Source organism: Melospiza georgiana, chromosome 9, assembly GCF_028018845.1.
Source record: "Melospiza georgiana isolate bMelGeo1 chromosome 9, bMelGeo1.pri, whole genome shotgun sequence".
NCBI lineage: Eukaryota > Metazoa > Chordata > Aves > Passeriformes > Passerellidae > Melospiza > Melospiza georgiana.
In genome coordinates this window covers 31,058,362-31,079,437 of record NC_080438.1, presented here as the reverse complement: position 1 = coordinate 31,079,437, position 21,076 = coordinate 31,058,362, and the positions used below count along the sequence as shown (strand labels likewise).

General features: G+C 46.8%; 1 protein-coding gene across 8 annotated transcripts in view; it reads left to right on the top strand.

Moving 5' to 3' along the window:
- LRRC7 (leucine rich repeat containing 7) overlaps window positions 1-21,076 on the top strand; it is a 102,076-nt gene that overhangs the window by 24,190 nt on the left and 56,810 nt on the right. For all 8 annotated transcript variants that reach the window (XR_009114784.1, XM_058029835.1, XM_058029833.1 and 5 more), the window contains exon 2: window positions 18,340-18,542. Coding sequence is in view for 7 of the 8 variants with exons in the window: in XM_058029835.1 (XP_057885818.1) it covers window positions 18,340-18,542 (203 nt within the window). In the remaining variant the exon portion in view is untranslated. The remainder of the gene's footprint in view (window positions 1-18,339; window positions 18,543-21,076) is intronic.

The following is a 21,076-nucleotide window of genomic DNA, read 5'->3' as shown; positions in this document are numbered from 1 at the left end:
AACTGTACTTAATTAAAATTTATTCCTTTTTTAACGCGCTCCATGAAAGCCCTTTGTGCATCCCGAGGGTCACTACCTAGAAATGGGAGCTCTGGGAATGGTGTCCCGGGGGCCACTCCACTTTTCCCCTAATAAATTGTCCTGTCCTGGTATTCAGAGCTGTTCAGTCAGCGCACATGGAAGCCTTTGTGATCCTGGAGGGTGCTCAGCAGCACTCCCTGGGTTTTCACTGCCAACAAAAAGGAGGAAAGCGTGGGGAATGGCGGGGATGAATTCCCTGACAGCGCAGCCCTGGGAGCTGAGAGCAGTGCCTGAATTCCGAGTGCTTTCAGGGCTTCCCCATTCACCGGGGAACAAATGTCACTCTGGGCTGTGTCACAGCAGATCTGCCGCAGCAAATTATTGCAGATTTGCACTTGACAGCGGGGTCTGGCCACCCAACAATTATCATTTAATAGCTCGTTTATCCCGAGGCAGCTCTGGCCATGAGAGGGAAATCCCGGGGTCCCCGAGGTCACACGTGGCCTGGATCAGCTTGGAATTGTTAATGAAACCTCGCCCTTCATTGAAGGGTTCCCATCTCCAAGAGGAAGCTCTTGCCTTGTTTATTGGGCTGTAAATCTGCTGGAAAAGGTTGGATTGCGGTTAATTAAAATGCAAGCAAACAATGAGCAGGATCTGCATCTGTCACGGGGTTTGTTTTGGGGCTGTTATTGTGGCATTTGGGAAGGGAGCAGATGAGTTTGTTTGTTCCAAAGCCAATTAGGAAGGGACAAAATGATCAGTCAGCAGCAGGTACCGGTGTGGGAACAACCTTTCCGGAGCCCCTGGTGCTGGGAAGGGACCTTTTCCGTGGAGATAAAATCTGTTTGCAGGGAAGGGTTGTCTCAGTCAAAACCTGACGGGGTTTGGAAGCTTTTATGAACTTTGTTTTGCAAGATTTTCTGTTTTCTTAACCACTGAATAGGTTGGGTTGGGAGGGACATTAAAGCCCATCCAGTAACTCTCCCCTACGCCTCCCACTGTCCCAGGCTGCTCCAAACTCATACAGCCTGGCCTTGGGGACAATCAGGGATCCAGGGACAGCCACAGCAAATCTGGGAATTCTATTCCAGGGCCTCAAACCCTCTCAAGGAGGAATTCCTTCCCAAAATCCCACCAATCCCTGCCCTCTGGCAGCGGGAGAAGCAGAGAACCTCACCCCCTGCTCTGCTCAGTTCCACAGCTCCACCTCTCAGGGAAGATCCTGCCTTGGCTTCCAGCTCCTTTATTCTTGATATTGTGGAGTTTCTGTATTCTTCATTATAAACCCAAAGAAAATCCTCCTGGAACAAGGAGGATTTGTCACCCCAGAAATTCACGTGCAGGTGATGAAGATGATCAAAGCAGCCAGGGCTGCTTAGAAGTGCTCATCCCTGTTTCTGGAGAGTGCTCCACGATTTCAGCTCCTTCCCTTTGGATCAACAGGCACAAAATCCAGGAATAAAAGCATTTCCAGCATAGGGAAGTGACCTAATGAACCCCATCTTTACTGTCTCAGAATGTTCATGGCTTGGGACTTCCTGAGCAGCACCTCCCAGTCTGTTTGAAAGGGAGTAGAACTGCACAAACAGTACTTTAAAAATTCCTAAACTTGTCAAAATTTGAGGTTGGACAGCAAATTCCTAAATTAAGATCTCTCATTGGGAAATGTCAGAATTGAGTTTAATTTCTTTTTCTGTGAAATAGATTGATTTTTGCTCTAATTAGCCCATTACTTGTCACTAGAAGGTCTCAATAACATCTGAAATTATTTGACACGACATATGGATGGCATTGATCTCAAAATCAAAATATTGTCTTTATTTCATTTCCTTTCTAAGCAGCACAAATTGCTACATCTTTTTCTGGTCTGAATTCCTCCTATTTTGTCCTAATGAAACATCTTGACAGTTTGAATCAGAAAATATGGGATACCTTGGGAGTAAAAGGGAGGAAGAGCTGTTTTCATTAGTGTAAAAATGCTATCGCAGTCTCACACATGGGTGTTAAAAACATCTGCTCCTCTAATTAGTTCACTGAGTATTTCATTTTTCTACATGGCTTGGAAGGCTCAGACACGTCGTGCTGGGCTCCCTTACAACTGAAACAACAGAAAATCAACTGAACCCAGGCCTAGACAAAGGCATTGTTCTGACACTGCTCTCAAAACATTGAAATTCTGCTTGGAAACAGCAGTTCTGGGGTTCACGGCCTCAACCAAAGCCTTGAAAGCGTTAATGCAAAAAGGGTTTGAGCAGGGATGACTGGAATGTTCTGTGTGGTGACTTTCACAACACTTAATGGCATCTGAGGGACTAATTAGTGCTTAATTTGGGCTTGTTTTTGTGTGCAGTGTTTGGGGAACGTGGATACATCCACATCACTGTTTAATGTACAAGTACAGTAGGTTTCACTGCTGGTATATTGGCTCAGAGTCGATTATGGGAAGTTTAAACTCCCGTTTTTCCTTCCTGAGGAATGCCCAATTGCCTTTGACCCAAACTGGAGCCTTGCTGAGATGGGGGCTTTGGGCTGATCCTTCTCTCCTTTCCCTCTGGCTTTGTGTGACATCCCTAAAGTCCCTGTGCCTTTAGGGATGGCAGGGACTCTGCATCGCTTGAGGCTGGAAACTCACATGGACCGTGTGGGAAATTCGCATAAAACATTGAAAATTCACATGGAGCACGTGGGAAATTATTCACATGAATCATGTGGGAAATTCACATGGAACGTGTGGGAAATTCACGTAAAACATTGGAAATTCACATTCCATATTTTCTGATTCACCCGGAATGTGGAAAATTATACACATGGAGCGTGTGAGAAATTCACATAAAATATTGGAAATTCAAATGGAATATATAGCAAATTATTCACATGGAACATGTGGGAAATTATTCGCTTGGAACATGTGGGAAATTCACATGGATTATGCAGGAAATTATTCACATGGAACATGTGGGAAATTCACATAAAACATTTGAAATTCACATGGAACATGTGAGAAATTCACATGGAACATGTGGGAAATTATTCGCATGGAACATGTGTTGGAAAGTCACAGAGAACATGTGGAAAATTCACCTACAACAGGCTTTAAAGACAATGAAAGTGTAGAACTTCCAAGCAGTTGAGGTTGGTCCCTGTCATCACCAGGGGTCACCTGGAGCAGGTTGGCCAGGCCCGTGTCCAGCAGCGTGTGGTTTCTCCATGGTTGGAGCCCCCATGGGATAACCCGTGCCAGGGATTTGTTAGAGCCACACCAAAGGAGTGTTTTCCTGGATTCAGGTGGAATTCCATCCGTGCTGTGCCAGTGCAGGCCCTCACTCTGGGCTCATCCCAGGCCTGTGTCCTGCTGGAAGCCTGGAACTGGGCTCAGCCCTCCAAGGCCTAGGAAAAGCTGGGAGCTACCAATTGTACAAATTAGGACAGCAAATCAATTAAACCCAGCTAAATCTGAGCGGGGGATGATTTAGAATGCTGGTGCTTGGCTGCACCACGTTAATATGGACATGAACTTTTAGGAGGATGTGTTTGTGTACTGCTGCAAGGAGATGTTCCCATGCCAGACTCCAGCCCTGATTTCACTGGAGTGCTCAGAGCTGGGATTTTGGGGGTGACTCATCTTTAGTCACAGCAGAGCCTGACATTCCCATTTGGAAAGGGCAAAATCTGCACTCCAAGGGGGAGTTGGGCTGGTTTGGATTTTGTACTGGAATATTTCAGCTCTGGAGGAGAAGGAGGGAATATTCTGTTTGTCTCCCCCCTGATCTCTGTTAAAATCCCGATCTCATGAATCCTGGGTTGTGCCAGGCTGCCATGGTGTTTCTAGGATTAAAAGCCAGACCTGGCTATTTTATAGGTGCATCAACATCCCTTGAAAAGCTTGGAGTAACTTGGTGTGCCAAGGCAAGGAATCTGTGGGATAGAGTTAGGCTTCTGCCCATGGGCATAAACCAGGAAAAATACTTGGTGGCCTTTGTGAAAACACAAGGGGAATTGTGGAATCTCGTGATGGAAGGGATTTTAGAGCCCATCCAGCTCCACCCCTGCTGTGGGCAGGGACTCCTTCCACTCCAAACCCTGCCTGAGCTGGCCTTAAGGACATTTTTGTGCCTCACAGCAGCCCTTGCAGAGCTCCCAGGTTTTAGCTTTGTCTCTAAACTGATGGCTCCTCTTAAGAAAAATTCCCTAAAAGCAAAGAATTAACTCAGGAAAATGTCATGAAAAAAAACTTGTTCTAAACCAGGAGGAACTTCTTTCTCTGGCAGACTGACATCTCCTATAATCATCTTCTAAATCCAGAAGACAGGTTCTTTGTCATCTAAATAATCGCTTTTTTGCTCTCATGGGAAGTGACAAAGTGAAATCCTCCCCTCAGAATTCCGTCTGTTCCAAGTGGATGCTCACACACCTCGCAGCCCTGCCTCAGCAGCTCCCATCTCATCTCAGGCATTGCCAGACTTCAGCTCCTCTCTCTCTCACTGAGTGTTTATTTGTATTTTTGACTCAGTGCAACTCCCCAGAAATTAAAATTTAATAGTCCTGGGTCAGCGCTGGCAGCTCTAATTCCAGCACCGAGAGCTTCCATGGATTGAATTCCATCCCAGCTCTGCTCTGTGGAGCTGAGGGGTGCTGAAGGCCGGGCTGGACGGGGTTTGGAGACCCTGGGATGGTGGAAGGTGTCCCTGCCCCTGACAGGGATGAGCTGAGGATCCTTTCCATCCCAAAGCATTCCCTGGTTCATGGGGAGCTGTTGGGTCCCTTTGGCAGGCACAGGGATTCCTTCCATGGGGATAAACACGGCTTGAATCGCTGTGGGTAAGGAATTGGGCTGGGATTCCATCCCCACTCTGCCCCACTCCCCCTGGAACATTTCCCCCCATCCTTACAGACACAGAGCTGGCACAGAGTAACAGGTAAATTCCTGCAGTGGCTGTGCCATGGCTCTCCTGTTGTCTCTTCCCAAAGCCTTTCCTCTCCTCTGTATTCCCAGCAAGCTGCCAGCTTGTCCAGTAAATAATTCAGGAGTTTCTGTTCACACCTCCCAAAGAGCTGAGGGGTCAAGAGGGAGCTGCTGAACGTTCTTTCTGCTGCGAATAAACCCAGCGGGGTGTGCCTGGGATATCTCATCCCTACCAGCCCCTTGGGCTGTGCTGTGCCAGGAGATGATCGAGGGAAAGGACCTGTGGAATTTTATTGTTGGTCTCTGCCTGAATATGGCACTAATCCGCAATTGGAGAGTATTAAACCAGGAGAAATGTGTGCTGGAAATGATTTGGATCAAAAATAATTTAAGTGAAACATTCTGTCTTATTTTGAATTTTATTTGAATTTTATTGAATTAATTTTTTCTGACTGTGTGAGATCAGCATTCTACCAAACACATTCCCCCTTTTCAGAAGATTTCTCTGATTTAAAAAGTTTTCAAGCAAAAGCACTTCCAGCCTGGTTCTGGCAGCTGTCAATAACCAACAGTTGGAATCCCAAAGTATTTCCTTAAAATAATTCACCTGCTGGTTGAGCAGGATGAAACCTGTAAGCCTCTGAACCACAAATTTAGTGAGTAATGGGATTAAATTTCATAACAACAGCACTGACTTTCACAGCTAGGAAGGCAACAAATGTAAAATGTGCACAGAGCTGTAATTTATTTTTTCCTTTCTTTGTTTCAAACTTGAATTTGGAGAGTGAGAGCTCCAGAATGTGCTGTAAATAAATATTAAAAATGGGGTTTAAACCAAGCAGGCATTCAAGGCTGGGAGTTGTCAGGTTTCTGAGCAGGGAACAAGCTGGTTAAAATACAGTTTTTATCTCTTTTTATAGATACAGTATTCTAAAAGACTCTGTAACTATGGTTGCTGCTGTCTTTCTGTTCCATTTGTGCTGAGCAGAAGAATGGGGATATTTTTGCACCTTTTGGGAAAGGGGAATGTTTTTACTCCAGGGAAACTTGCTGTGATGAAAGGATGGAAAGGAGAGCTCAACGTGAACCCTGCCCTGCCTTAAATCTGTTTCCAGTGGGCAGAACCTGGAGAAGGGAAGCTGTGGCTGGCCCAGATCCTTGGGGAAGGTGAGGAGCAGCGCGGGCTGGGCTCCAGCTCAGTTCAAAGCCAGCCTTTGGTGCTCCTCCTGCGGAGGGTCTCAGCTTCCTCACACTCTGCCATCAGCCACTGGAAAATGAGGGGTTTTTCCTGATGTTTAGTCAGAATTCCCAGAGCTTCCTAGTCCTCTGGCAGCCCTCTGTGGAAATTCTTGTGCTTCCTTTTAGCTTCCCTTGGCTTTTTCCTGTGCCCTCCTGATCGAGATCTGTCCTCTCTGCCACCCTCTCAAATGGGGTGACAACACTTTGCTGACAGAGAAGCCATTTCCTGCCTCTCTTTACTGCTATTTTCCCTTTTTCCTTAGGGTTAAACCCCCATAATTATCATTGAAACAATGGGATTTTAGAGCACTTGCTTTGCCCATACCTTACACAGCCTTGAGAGGAAAATCCTGCGAGGCTGAGGGAAGATCCTACAAGGTTCTGGTTGTGGTGACTTTGTGAGAGCTTTTAGTGCTCCCTCTGAATTTCCACATTTTGCTGGACTTGTCTCCATTCCATGCAGCCCACCCCTGTAACTGAGCCCTCTGGCAGAGGAAAAAGAGGAAGAAGTAAAAATCCTCCGGATGGATCCAGGCCAGTTATTGATAGCGTGGGGCTCCAAAGAGGTGGAGGCCCCCAAGAACATTGCAGGAGGAGCGGGCAGGAGCAGGAGGCCTGGAGCTGGGCTGGGAGAGCTCAGGTGAGGGGTGGGGGAGCCGTGCTGGGGCCCCAGAGCAGCCCCTTGGCGTGCCCTGCTGCTCCCTGGTTCATTCCCTGGGAGCAGCCGCGCTCCGAGCGTTGGGCTGTTGTTCATCTTCCTGATGCCATCTGTTTGCCTGGGTGGGAGGGAGGATTGGGATCCACTCCAAGCTGTTCCAAATGTTTTTCCCTGGTCGGGGCTGGGGTTCAGATGTTCGTGCGCAGCTCCTGACGCCGTTCAGCGGCGCTGGCAGGGCTGGGCTTGGGGCAGTCCCGGTCCGGGGGGATCCAAGGGAGCTGGGGTCACCTCTGGCTGGGGATGGGAAGCTCTGGGCTCACTGCTGCATGCAGAGGCAGAGGAGCTGTCCCTGAATCCCCGTGCTGCATTCCCAGTGTGTTCTGGCTGTATGCACTGAATGCTCCCTCCTCAGCTGTTTGCCCAGCCCTACCCCACCTCTCTCTGCTCCCGCATCTTCTCCGTGATCATCTTGACTGCTGCTGATTTTCCATTCCTTTTTGGATTCTCTGATGTCCCACCCCAAATTCTCTCTACTTTCACTCCACTCAAACAGCGGCCACAGCCCTGATCTTGTTCTCCCTCTTTTTCTGATCCCTGTATTTTTTTCCGTATGCAGCTGACACTGAGCACAGTGAGATTCCTTTTTGATTTTCTTTCCCAGTTTGCAGTTTCCTGCCTTTAAACCAGTGAATCTCACCACCAAGCTGAGCCTGGGAAGCTGAGAGGAGCTTCTGGATACTTTTTCCTGGCTTTTTGCAGTGGTTCCTTTTTGCAGGAGAGTTTTTTGCAAGTGCCTCCCTTGAGTGACAACACTGGAAAACTGTCAAAGGCTGGGAGGTGGGAACTGTGGGGATTGAAATCCCTGCAGCACTTACAGCTCAATCCCAAAATCCTGCAATGCTTTGGGATCTTAAATCCCATCCCATTCCATGGCAGGAACACTTTCCACTGTCCCAGGCTGCTCCAAGCCACAATGTCCAGCCTGGCCTGGGATGGAACAGCCACATTCCTCTCATGGATCCTGACCCCCCCACTCAATGCATGGCTGTAAAACAGTTCTATTTTTAGGAAAATCCTTTTCTTTCTCCTAAATTAAGTCCTGATAGCTTGTCTTTTTAAGGCCCTGGAGGGATTGAATTTTTATTTTGCCACTGGAGAACTCAGAGAAAGGATGTGTTTAATTAAATATTAACAGAATCCTCTCTGAGTTGTAAGAGCTCAGTACCTGTAGTAAATCAGTAAATTCAGGGTTGTCTGGGAGTCACCCAGCTCTGAGGACTTTAATGGATATAATTCAGTGTATTTGGGGTTGGTTTTATTGGTTTTTGGAGTTGACATCCCCATCCCCACAGGAGCTCTTTCCACTGCCTCCTCCAGGTCTCCCAAAGAGAATCCACATGGACTGAAAAGTGACAGAGTGTCTCAAAACTGAGAAACTACCAATCTTTTAGAAATATTTAAATAGAAATGAGCATAAAATAGAATAAAAATATTGATAATATAATCTAAGAATAAATAAAGTGTTTTGGCAATGGCCAGAGAAAATTATCAGATGCCAAGGGGTACTGGAGGAGGAACTGGGGACCTTGTGCTGCTGTGGGGACATTGATCCACATTTTTGTTTTCCATCATTATCAGTAGAAAGGTGGCTGGGATGATTTAAATGGAAATAAACTGATGGAATCTTCAGCTGTCCAATGAATTTAGAAAAGCTTCAGGAAAAGCCTCAGTTCCTCTGCTTGCATTGTGGGAATGACAAACAGGGATTGCTCACTTTGGTTCTGGGGAAAGATCTGAGAAATATTCCATTGGTGCAGTTCAAAAAAATGAGTTAAATCTTAATGAAAGGCACCTGTTTGAGGGCTTTGCTCTGGAACAGGTGAAATTCTAATATTGGCAATTCCTGTCAGAATTAACTTGAGGTTTGTAAACTGGAATTTGGAGGATATTGTAACAACATTCCAAGTGTTGCTGGGAGTGCTGTGGCTGTAATTCCAGACAGACCTGGGCAGAATCCTCCAGATTTATTTGGATGATTGGTGGCTTTGCTTTGGTTTGTAGTTGTCCAAACAATTTAATATTTGGTACCTGCTGCAGAAAATGTCCCAAAAATCCTCATTCAGCACAGGATGGGAAATTCCCTATTTCCCTTCCCTCTGGATTACAGCTCCATGCCTTTGGGCCAGGCTTGAACTCCTTCTCTGGAGTCACCAGAGCGGGTTGTAAATGGAAATTTGGTGGTTATTTATAAGCTGCTGCCAAAAAGCAAAAGCCCAGAGGCTCTCAGTGCCTGCACCCAGCTAAGGCTGAATCCAGCAGGTGGGTGGATGGTAAATTTATCCAAGGGTTTTGTCCATGTTTTTTTAATCTGGCTCCAGGCTGTGGCTCTGGACATGCAGCACTTGTCGGGATTGCTCTGGGGAGGAATCTCAGCCTAAGCTAAATCAGCTGAGACAAGGAAAATCCTCCTGTTTAGTTGGAGTGCTTGGGATAAACAGGGGAAATAGTGGAAAAAACCCCAAAGCACATCACTGTGGCTGAATGGAAAGGATGTGCCAAAGTCTTCCCGAGCTGTTCTGCCCACAGCTGCAATTCCCAAAGCCCTGCTGTTCCCTTCCCTTAGGAGTGCAGCCCTCCTGTTCCCAGAGTGGAACAATTTGGTGCAGTTCTGGTGGCTGAGCCCGGTTTACAGCGCGAGCGATAAAATTCTCTTGAGAAAGTCATTGCTAAGATTGCATAATTGGGCATTAAAGTTCTGATTATACTTTCCAAACTCTGGGACTTTGTTAAAAACCTGACATTCCAAAAGCACTGAATTTCAGTGTTTGACAGCTCAGCTGTGAGAGTTTTTTACAGAACATTTGTACCAGAAGAACAGCATGTTAATTGCCTAAAAAAAAAAACTGGGACAGATTAATCATGGAGCAGGATACTTGGGAGAATGTAGTTCTAGAGCCCTCTGCTGATGGATTTCCTCGTGGAAAGGCTGGAGTGGCCAGCTCTGGAGGTGGCACTCGGTGACAAGCTGGGGATGGGGCACAGCTTGGACTCAATGATCCGGGAGGGCTTTCCCAACCTCACTGAGAATCTCCTGCCATTCTCCAGCCATCCAAGCAGATGTCCTTGTTTTCCGTGATATCCTTGCACATTCCTGCTCCTTAAACCCCTGACTCTGGAGGTGTTCCAGCTGAAATGTTGGAAATATTTCACACATCACACAAATCTGTGCGCAGTGTTTGCGGAGCGACCGGCCCGAGCTGTTAGCTGGATTTGGAGAAGGAGTTTGCAGCCACAAACTGCTCATTATTTTATTCTTTATTTTTACTTTGTGGGTTTGTGTCACACAATAAAATCATGGAATCAATCTCCTGAGTGGGACGGGACCCACAGGGATCATCCAAGTCCAACTCCTGGCCCTGCACAGGTCTTCTTTATTGTTCCTGAGGAGATTTGAAGCAGAGAGAGCTCTGATAGGGCCAAAGGGCTTTGTTTTCTCAGATCTATGAAACCAAAGCTTTCTGGCACAATAATTTCCTTGGAAAAAGGAAGAATTGTCCTGGAGCTGCCCTGGGATCTCCCATTTTCCTATACAAGGGCAGCTGCTTTGGGGGTGACTCTGACAACACCATGGCGAGGGTTGGGAGCCTCCCGTTCCCAGAGCCAGGCAAGGAGAGGATTTAACTTCAGCCAGAGAGGCTGTGCTGAGTTCTGAATTCCAAATTCATCTCCCTTTGATGGGGGACCTGGCCCTGACAAAACTTGTTTAAACCCCAAAAGAGCAGGAGGCAAAACCTGGGGTATGGGAAGGAAGTGAGGATGTGCCAGGCACAGGTTTCCTCAGGGAAGGGAAATCCAGTTTCAAGGAACCATGGTGCCAGTGAGGCATTTTATGAGTGAACATTCTCTGGGCAACCTGTGGCTTTGTGGACACGTTGGCAGTGCCCAAGGCCAGGCTGGATGGGGCTTGGAGCACCCTGGGACAGTGGGAGGGGTCCCTGCCATGGCAGGGGTGGCACTGGGTGGGATTTAGGGTCCCTGCACTGAAATACAGAGGAGACAGGCTCAGGAGTTCCTGGATAATGAGGTGTTTATGGAGACAAATGTCAGGTTTAATGTAAAATCATTTTCTCGTATTTGAGCAACCAATTTTCATGACTGCTTGTGGGAATTGTGCCTTTGAGGTTTCCCTGGTGCTGACATTCCCTGTACAGGTTTTGGCATTCCCAGAATCCCATTTATGAGCAGCCATGGAAGCATTTTCCAGCACTGCATCCACAGACAGGAAAGGGATGGACAGAGGACAAAGAGGAAAGGTGGACAGCAAAAAGTTTTGTGCTTTTTGCCAGAACACAAAGAGCAGAGTGAGCAGGGAAAAGTTTTTAGCTGGGAATGAACGAGGGGAAGAACTAAATCTGTGTTTGTGCAGGTCAGTGGAATGTTTCTGTAGGAACTCCTAGAAGAGAGGGTAATTCCATAGTAAAGAAAGGATAATTTCATAGGACAGAAAGGCAAGAAATAATGCTGGAGGTGCAGAACATTAAACCCAGCTGCAGAGAGTTTGGGGAGCTCAGGGAAGAGGGTGTGAGCCAGAGGAGGGCTCTGGGAATGGGGCCTGTGCTTGGAGTGGGAAGGGGATGTGTGGAGGGAGGGAATCCAGGAGCATTGGGATGGGGAAGGAAGGAGAGGATGGTCCAGGTGAGAAGTTATTGCTGGGAAATAGCAAACAGCAGAGAAGGTTAAAGAAGGTAAATGAAAGCTGGGAAATAATGGGAATATCCATGAGAATGGGCACCTTGTGGGATAGAAACTCTCAAGGAGCAGTTGGAGTGGTGGGGGTTGGCAGAAAAGCGGGCATGGGATCAGAACTGGAATTTTCAATGGTTCAAAACTCCCTGTTTTGTTCAGAAAGGAAAAGGTTCTGTGACTGGATGGGAACATTTCCCACGCTGAGGGAACCACGCATTTTCCAGGCAGTTTGCTGTGTGCCTCCCAGAGGTTTGAGAAACACAGAAATGAGCTTAATCTCCAGTTTGGAGCTTCAGGAACACCTGCTCCAGTGGGAATGTCCCATCCCATGGGAGAGAGGCAGGGAAAGGCCCCTCATCCCTCAGGACAAGAGGGATGATGGGCTGGAGGGTGTCCAGGGCAGGGAACGGAGCTGGGGAAGGGTCTGGAGAGCAGGAGAGGCTGAAGGAGCTGGGAAGGGGCTGGAGAATCCCTGAGGGAGCTGGGCAGGTGCTCAGCCTGGAGAAAAAGAGGAAAAATTGCAGGATTATGTGATTCCACATCTGTGCCAGAGGGTCAGTGTGACCATGTTCACAGGGGTCTGAGGAAGAGGGAAGAGACGAGGATCTGACTCCGTGTTTCAGAAGGCTGATTTATTATTTTATGATATATATTACATTAAAACTATACTAAAAGAATAGAAGAAAGGATTTCATCAGAAGGCTAGCTAAGCTAAGAATAGAATAGCAAAGAATGATAACAAAGGTTTGTGTCTCGGCTCTCTGTCCCAGCCAGCTGACTGTGATTGGCCATTAATTAGAAACAACCACATGAGCCCAATCCCAGATGCACCTGTTGCATCCCACAGCAGCAGATAACCATTGTTTGCATTTTGTTCCTGAGGCCTCCCAGCTTCTCAGGAGGAACAATCCCAAGGGAAGGATTTTCCATAAAAGCTGTCTGTGACAGGTCAGCTCTCACTGGGAGCCAGAGCTGCCACTTTTAGCTCAAGCTGCCCGTCCTGGCTGCAGTTTGTGGCTCCCAGTGCCCTCCCTGGCACTGCCAGCTCAGCAGAACACCCCCCTTCCCTGCTGCAGTCCTGCCAAGCTGGTTCCTGTGTCAGGAATAATGCAGCTGGACTGTGATGGAAGCCACTGGGAAGTGATTGGGGATTCTGTAGGAGCCTGTGAGGAAGAAAGCAGAAGTTTTGTTGTTCCTACTTTGATCCCAATTTGTTTCCGTGCTGCCTTCAGCAGGTAAACGATGTTCTCTCTGCTGTTCCTTTGGAGAGCACTTCCAGCCATTGCTCCACAAAGCAGCAAATAAAGCCCATTTCATCCCAAATTTCACAGCACATCATCTCTTAAACGGAAGGATTACTTCACATAAAAGCTGTGACACATCAAAGATGCAAGCAGAAATGTAAATTCCCTGATTTCCAGACAGCACACTTCCCCAAGAAATGTCTCCTGTTTATTGGGATTCTCTCCTGCTGAAATGTCTGCAGGGTGAGCTGTCAGAGTGATTGGAATTTCTAGCAATTAACGGCATAATGATTAATTTTCAACATGTGCCACTAATGTGCAACAAATTACTGGAATTCTGTCGCTCCTATAAAAAGAATCTGGGCTTTTCCTTGAGGTGTGCAAGAATTGTCTGTAGGGAGAACGGGACGCAGATTATTGATAATCAAAACAACCCAAACAAGTGCCTTTGCTGTCACTAAAATGCCTTTGCAATTGGAGTTATCATCATCTAGGATTATCCAAAACCATTTGCTCAGAAAATCTCCTTCAGGAAGGAATTTCAAGGAAGGAAATTGGGAATTTTGAGACAAGGCCAATAGTAATCTTTGGAATCAATTCATATCTTATCAGAAAAGATAAAGATTTGCCTTTATATCCCAAAGGTGTAAGGTCTGGGCATTCAAAACTGATACTTGGTAGAAATAATCCTCCAATTTTCCTCCACTGTTTTTCTGCACCTTTCCCAGACCTCAAGGTGTTCAGGTCTCCAGGGACCTCCCAGGACTTGCAGCAAAGCCAGGGACACTTCCCCTCATTAATATTCCCCAGAGACAAAAGCTGAAATCTGATTTTTCATGCTTGGTTATTTTATTTTAGGATTAGCCAAATCTGAATGTGAACCTGAATTCAGACCATTGTAATGGGGGCATAATGAAGAGAATTCAATTACCAGCATTAAATGGCATTTCTGGGGGAGATATGCTGCTTATCTGGGAATTTCTGTGCAGGAAAACAATTCAGATAGCATTGCACACCCCTCTCTTTGATAAGACCAATTCCCCTTTGGAAGCTCCCTAATAATTCTGTTATTGTCACTTTAGAGCCAGAGTTCCTTAATCTTTCAGGAAGGTTAATGAAGATTATTACCAACGGCTTCTACAGCCAGAATAAATCCCTAATTTTGCATTTCCAATTAGGAGCAGAACAGGGACAATCCCACTTCCCTCACCTGACTCAGGGGGGAAGTTTGGGACAAAATGCTTCTTTGCTTCTAAAAAGGGTGTGGAAAACCAGAATTTGGATGAAATGGAGAGACTTCCCATGGAGAATCCCAGGATTCCTGAGGCTGGGAAAGCTTTTCTGAGCCCAACCTGGGACCGATCCCCTCTGATGTTTTTTTTGGAACATCAGAGATTCCATCCCCCTGCTATGGGCAGGGACACCTCCCACTGTCCCAGGCTGCTCTGAGCCTTATCCAGCCTGGCCTTGGGCATTTCCAGAGATCCAGGGGCAGCCACAGCTGCTCTGGGCACCCTGTGCCACCCTCCTAAACAGGAATTCCTTCCCAAAACCCCATCCATCCCTGCCCTCTGCCGGTGGAAAGCCTTTCCCCGGGTCCTGTCCCCCTTGCTCCATCCCTCTGCTCACCCTGGGCTCTCCCCAGCAGCTCCAGGGGCAGGGCTGGGGGCAACTCGAGTAAATCATAGTGAACAGGCTTTGTTATTGTAGCAGATTTTATATCAAAATTCTATACCTGCATGAGCATACGCATTTTAATCAAGGCACCAATTCATAAATAGCAGGTGTGAAATATTGGAGGCAGCTCGCTTTGCTAAAGGTAGATTGATGGAATCATATATGTGTAAATGCATGTTTATTTATATGTGTTATGTCTGTGATAATTGAGGTTTTACTCGCTGCCTAACTTCTAAGCCTCTGAGCGCAAATTTTATTTCAGAATATGAAGTTTAAATATTTTAATATAAAGAGGGGCAGCATCCAGGCTGGGAATGCTCCCTCCCCTTGCAAGGAATCAAGCAGATTTTTCAGCAAGAGCAACGCTGCTCTTCAGGCAGAGAATAAGCAGCTTCCACCTCATCAGAGGCCTTTTCTGAATGGGAAAATGGGGGGGGGAATGCAAAACAGCAGCAAGGGCTGATGTCAGAGCTTACATAAGCACAATTCCCATGTCACAAGCACGGGATTACAGCTGCAGACAAAAGTTTGGGATGAGGAATGCGAGGTAGGGGTAGTGAGAGTTACACAACTGCCAGAGCAAGGAAACCAAGCGCTGAAAACTCCCAGCAAAGCTGGTGCCCACAAAGCTGCAGCTCACAGAAAGGTGAGCAGCGAATTTGAAATCCAAAATGTGGGTGAGGAGGTGGCAGAGCTGCGGAGAGGTTCCACGTGGTTGCAAATGCAGAGAGAGCCTTCCTCCGTTCCTGCAAGGCTCTGAATTGTGAGCAGGGCTGTGCTTCTAATTGAGATGTGGTGCTGGAAATGAAGAGGGCTCCGAGAGCTTTGAAGTTCCCTAATTATTGCAGTGACCCAGACTGCAACTGGACACTGTGGAAATCAGCCAGGCAGCCCACAGAATTCATTAAAGGGAAGAAAGGAAACACAAGTGGATGTCTGCCCAGTGCCAGGAGAATATCCATGGGGAAAAGGCTTTGGGATGAGGGAAATCTGAGGGTTGTTTTCTTTTTTAATTCCAACCTTAAGCTCAGCTTTGTTGCATTTCTCGTGTGTAGTCCCTGTTATCAAATCTCTTTTGGCACAGAAAAGGTAAATTCTGGGGTATTGGGACAAACTGGGCAATTCCCAGTGCCTCCCTTGGGTCAGAGGAGGGAGAAGCTGCCCTGGAGCCCCCCAGGAGTCCTGGTGAATGCTCCAGAAAGGGCTCCTGCTTTCCAAACAAGTCCTTTATGGGATTTGGAGAAAATGGGAATGTGCTTTAGAGAACAGGAGGTTCAGATTGGATTCTTTGTTGGAGATTTAGATGGGACGCTGGGAAGTAATTCCATATTAATGGTGTTGATTGTGCTGCTAAAAGAGAAGGAAAACAGGAGCAGGAAAACCATCCCTGTGTGAGATGTGTGACAAAGGAGGCACTGAGGAGAATTCCCTGCTGCTCTGGAAATAACCCCTATTTTTTGAACCCTCTGACAGATGTTTTACTGCTCATTCCAGCCCTGCCACGCTCCCATCCACACTCCCAAGTTCTCTGTTTTCAGCATTTCCCTTTAGTAACTTTCTAGCTCTGCCAGGTCCCTGCAACTGGGGTTTCTTGGAGTTTTCTGAATGAAATTGGAAGGGCAGGAAGGGTTTCATGTTTGGCCAGACAGCTCAGGCTGGTCCCTGAGAGCCCAGAACCTGCTGCCTTTGGCTCTGGTTATTCTGGGTATTTATTGAATTTTGGCTCTGGTTGTGGCACTGCAACAACTCCCTGAGACGCCAGCCCTTCTGTGAAGTGTTCTGTGGAAAACTTGTTTGGGAGAAAAATTAAATCCATCATTAATGCATCCTGCAAACCAGCAAATTAGAAATCGATTTCTCCTGCCAATCACTCAGAGGCCGCTTCTGGAGCTTTTTGTAGCAGCATTTCCACCACCCCTGTCCTGCACCCACTGCTGGACTCTTCAGGAGAGCCCAGAATTCCAGAATTGGGGCTGGAAGGGATCTTAAATCCCATTCCATCCCACCCCTGCCGTGGCAAGGACACCTTCCACTGCCCCAGGCTGCTCCTGGGACAATTCAGGGATCCAGGGGCACCCACAGCTGCTCTGGGAACCCCATCCCAGCCAGGAATCCCATCCCAAGGCATTTGGAGTGTTGGATTCTGTCGAGCCGTTTCATCCCATCTTCAAATCAGCTGGGTGAGCCTGCAGCAGTTTTCTCTGTCTTTCCAGCAGGTGAGGGAAATGTCTTCTCCTGTGGCTCCTGACAAACAGGGATTAGTGTTTTCCTGCACAAAAGGTCCGTGAATTGAGGAGGGATTGTAAGTTATTGTAATTGATTTCCATAAAGCTCCTCTTTTCCTCAGCTGAAGGAGTTTCTTTATAAGACAATAAACTGCAGGAGCTGATAATGAGCTGCTTGCTGGAGCTGAAAAGGAGCAGGTTATTTTATGCTGCTTTTCTCATTTATCTGTCTTTATTCAAGAAATAATCTGATTTTGGAGCTCTTTTTGAGGCTCTCTGATTTTCCTGTGTAATGTATGATGTGGAGCAGTGACCTCAGGACTCGGCTGTGGGGAATTTCAGCTCTGAAATGGGGAGAAGCACCAAGCTCTGGTGCTTCCAGGGGGAGTGGGAGAGGGATGAGGAATCCCCTGCAGGGATTAAGGGATGGATGAAGCTGCTGTGTCCCTGAGCCTTTTCCATCAGCAACCACCAGCATGGAGGAAAGGATCTCTGAACGTCAGCAGAGAGCAAAATGCAGGGAAGGAAAGTGTAATTACCAGAGCTGGAATTAGTCCAGGGTAGGAATTAATAATGCTGAAATTAATAAAAAGTTTAATTACCATGAGCCCACAAGGCGTGAAATTCTGCTCCTTTCGATCATAGCCCAGGTCCTTCCATTCCATACTGGTGCTTGCTACAAAAACCTTATTTTGCTTTATTTGGACTAATTCAGTGCATTGTTTTCCTAAATCTAATCCTTGGGAGTGGTTTGGAAAATGGGAGTTGAGGGCTGAGCCCTCCTTGCCTTTGTGGTAAATGGGTTTCAGGACAGCCTGGTTTATCCAGAATGTTTAAGTAACTCCTAAAGGTGTCCAGGATGGATTTAGGGACTGCTTGATGTGTTCCCAGTCTGCTTTTGGAGCGTTCCCCCATCCTGAAGGGGTTCTGTTCCACAAGGAGTAGGGCACTGTGTAAAGTTACTCACTGAGTTAGGGTTGCACACACATACTGGGGCTGCACCACTGGGACTGAGGGTGGGAGAAGTTTGAGAACAGTTCTGGATACCTATTTTAGTGCAGGAAAAGGAATAGGTTTTGTTGAATCCCCTCTTGGAGCTTCCAGCAGAGCCTGGTGGCACGGGAGGAGCAGGAATGGTTTGGGATCACTCTGCAGCCAAGGGTTCCATCCCTGCTTTCCTCAGCTGCTGCAGGAAACTGTGGGAGCAGCATGGGGAGCTCTGCTGGTGTGGGGGATCCAGGGATAATTCCCATTTCCCACAGGAATCACACCCAGGTACATCCCTGCCAGCTCTGGGCCAGGGACTGGTTTTGGCTCTGTGCTTCCGTGGGTGGGTTTGGATCCTGTGCCTTCCCATTTTCCCATTACAGCCGGGCTTGTGGCTGGGCTAGGTGTGTTCCCATCCATCCCAGAGCAGGGAACAGCTGCAGGGTCCAGGTTTTCTCCTTGCACTCCAAATCCCACCTTCCATTCCAGCAAGGTGCCACAGACACCACGCAGTGTGCACTCTGGACATCCCTGGGCAAAACTGCTTTTCATGAGCTGCAACCCAAGCATAACTCCAAGAACATCCCCCCCAAAAAGGCTGCTGAAACCCCCATTTTCCTCCCTTTTTCCCTCCAGTATGCTGCTTGGAGATGACCAGCAAAAGGAAGCTGATCGGGCGCCTGGTGCCGTGCCGGTGTTTCCGCGGCGAGGAGGAGATCGTCTCCGTGCTGGACTATTCCCACTGCGGCCTGCAGCAGGTGCCAAAGGAGGTCTTCAACTTCGAGAGGACCCTGGAGGAGCTCTACCTCGATGCCAACCAGATTGAGGAGCTTCCCAAGGTAATCCATGCCCTGCCAAGGCGCCAGGGCAAAGCTGGGGCGTGTGCCCGGCTCTGGGGCTGCTGAGCTGCTGGGGAGAGGAGGAGATGGGGGCTCCAGGGATGTTCCTTGGAATCAGGGCTGGGCTGGGAGGAGAAGGGGCTCCTGTTCCTTCTTCACAGCGTGGGAATGGGGCAGCTTGGGGCCTGGAACTGGGAAAAGCAAATTCTGCAAAATAAATGGTTCTGGCCCCAGAAATTCCTGTGGTATCCAGTACCTGGATCAGGGGTCACTGATGCCTGTGGATCCTCTCCATCCTTGCTTTTCCCTCAGGATCAGCCCCTTATCCTTGTAGGATATTCCTGGCAATGCCAGGGCTGTCCCCTGTGTCAGGATCACCCCTTTATCCCTGTAGGACATTCCTGGGAATATCAGGGCTGTCCTTCCTATCAGGATCAGCCCTTTATCCCTGTAGGACATTCCTGGGAATATCAGGGCTGCTCTCCATGTCAGGATCAGCCCTTCATCCCTGTGGGACATTCCTGGCAATGCCAGGTCTGTCCCCTGTGTCAGGATCAGCCCTTTATCCCTATAGGATATTGCTGGGAATGCCAAGTGTCCGAGCAGGAGTTTCAGAACTGCCCTGAGATCATCCAAGCAAATCCTTCCCCTGTAAAATTCCCCTTCTGGAACCTTCCAACCCGCTCTCCTGCTGATCAATGTTTGCTGTAAGGGATTAGAACCTACTGTAACCAAAATGTTCTGGAAACAAAGGAGGGAAGGGTGGAAAAAACCAATTAGTGGCAGGTGCTGGCTCCATAATGAAGTGTGAAGGGATGGGATCCAGGCCTTAATGGAATTTTTTCTCCACAATAATGAAAGATGCTTACAAATCTTTAATTAAACATTGCTTCATTCTCCATCAGCTTACAGCAAATTTCCTGGTTTTGCTGCACAGAGACTTTGTAAAAAATCCATTTACAGAAGTACAAAATGGGCTTTTCCATGCCATGGGGTTGCTTTGCTGGGATGTGATGGTTCATCGCTTGAGAGGTCTCACTCTGTGGAGGAATTCTACACAGATGGTGGGGCAGGGCCACCAAAATCCCTTTATTTTCATGGGAAAATGCTGTGGAGAGCTGCCTGAACTCTCCTGGAGACACAGCACAGAACCAGCTGGGTTCTATCCCCAGAAATCCCAAATGGATCCTGGGGAAAACCTGCTCAGGAAGCCCTGAGGTCCCATCTTCTCCTTCTTCTTCTTCTTCTTCTTCTTCTTCTTCTTCTTCTTCTTCTTCTTCTTCTTCTTCTTCTTCTTCTTCTTCTTCTTCTTCTTCTTCTTCTTCTTCTTCTTCCTCTTCTTCTTCTTCTTCCTCTTCTTCTTCTTCTTCCTCTTCTTCTTCTTCTTCTTCCTCTTCTTCTTCCTCTTCTTCTTCTTCTTCCTCTTCTTCTTCCTCTTCTTCTTCTTCTTCCTCTTCTTCTTCTTCTTCTTCTTCTTCTTCTTCTTCTAATAATAATAATAATAATAATAATAATAATAATAATAATAATAATTCCCTTCTTTTCCTTCTGCTACTGAGGAATACTGGAAGTCTCTCATTTAGGGAGGGATTTTTGGGATATTTGGGTTGGACCTCTTGGAATGATTGAAGTGTTTCCAAAAACAAATATATCAGAGCACGATGCTGTATGGAAAAAAATGAGGACCAAAGGGAAGCGGTCCAAAATGCTGAAGCTGGGATGAAGGTGATAATTTAAATTTAGAGTAAATCAAGTTTAACATAATCTTGGCCATGTGGAAGAGAAGATTAATGGCAGTGTTAATAGCACTCATCGGTTTTTGTCTTAAGCCTTTATTAATTGTAACCAGGAATTCAACAGCTGAAATAATTCCTTTATCAAATTTTCTGCTCGAGGTGTTTTTGCTGCAGAGCTCAAGGCTTTTTTTTTTCATCTCTGAATTAATATTCCAGGAGAGAAAATGCCTTCTTTTTTCCCCCGTGAAACTGGCACTGTAATACTTAACATGAACTTTTGTGTTTTACATTAAATTCTACCACTCTCTCCTCCTTCTGCAAATGTGTTTTCAAAGATTTTATTCCAGAGGAAATTTTTGGACATTTTCTGTTCTTTGCCATATATTCTGTGCCTCTGATATTAAAAAGTTCTTTTGAATCAAAACTCTTGATCATGTTTTATTATTTAATGAGGAAACAACTTAACTAAGTCCAGCTCTACTTTAGTTTCACGTGATGCTCTAAAGTCCAGTAGATTATTTTGCATTGAACTGATGCCTTAAACTCATTCTGCCTGATCTTATTTTTGCTTTCCATTGAAGTATCATACTGATGATTCTTTCCCTGCTGATTTTCAGTTCTTCATTTCTTGTATTTCTCTGTTTTTTTAAGGATTTACAAGATGTTTTTATACTTCTAACTCTTTTTTTGGCTAAATTCAGCCAAGTCTTTTTATTCTCTTTGCCTTTGACTTCATTCTCCTGCTGCAAAAAATCCTTTATTTGTGTGAGTCAAGTGAATTGATGACTAATAAAGGGA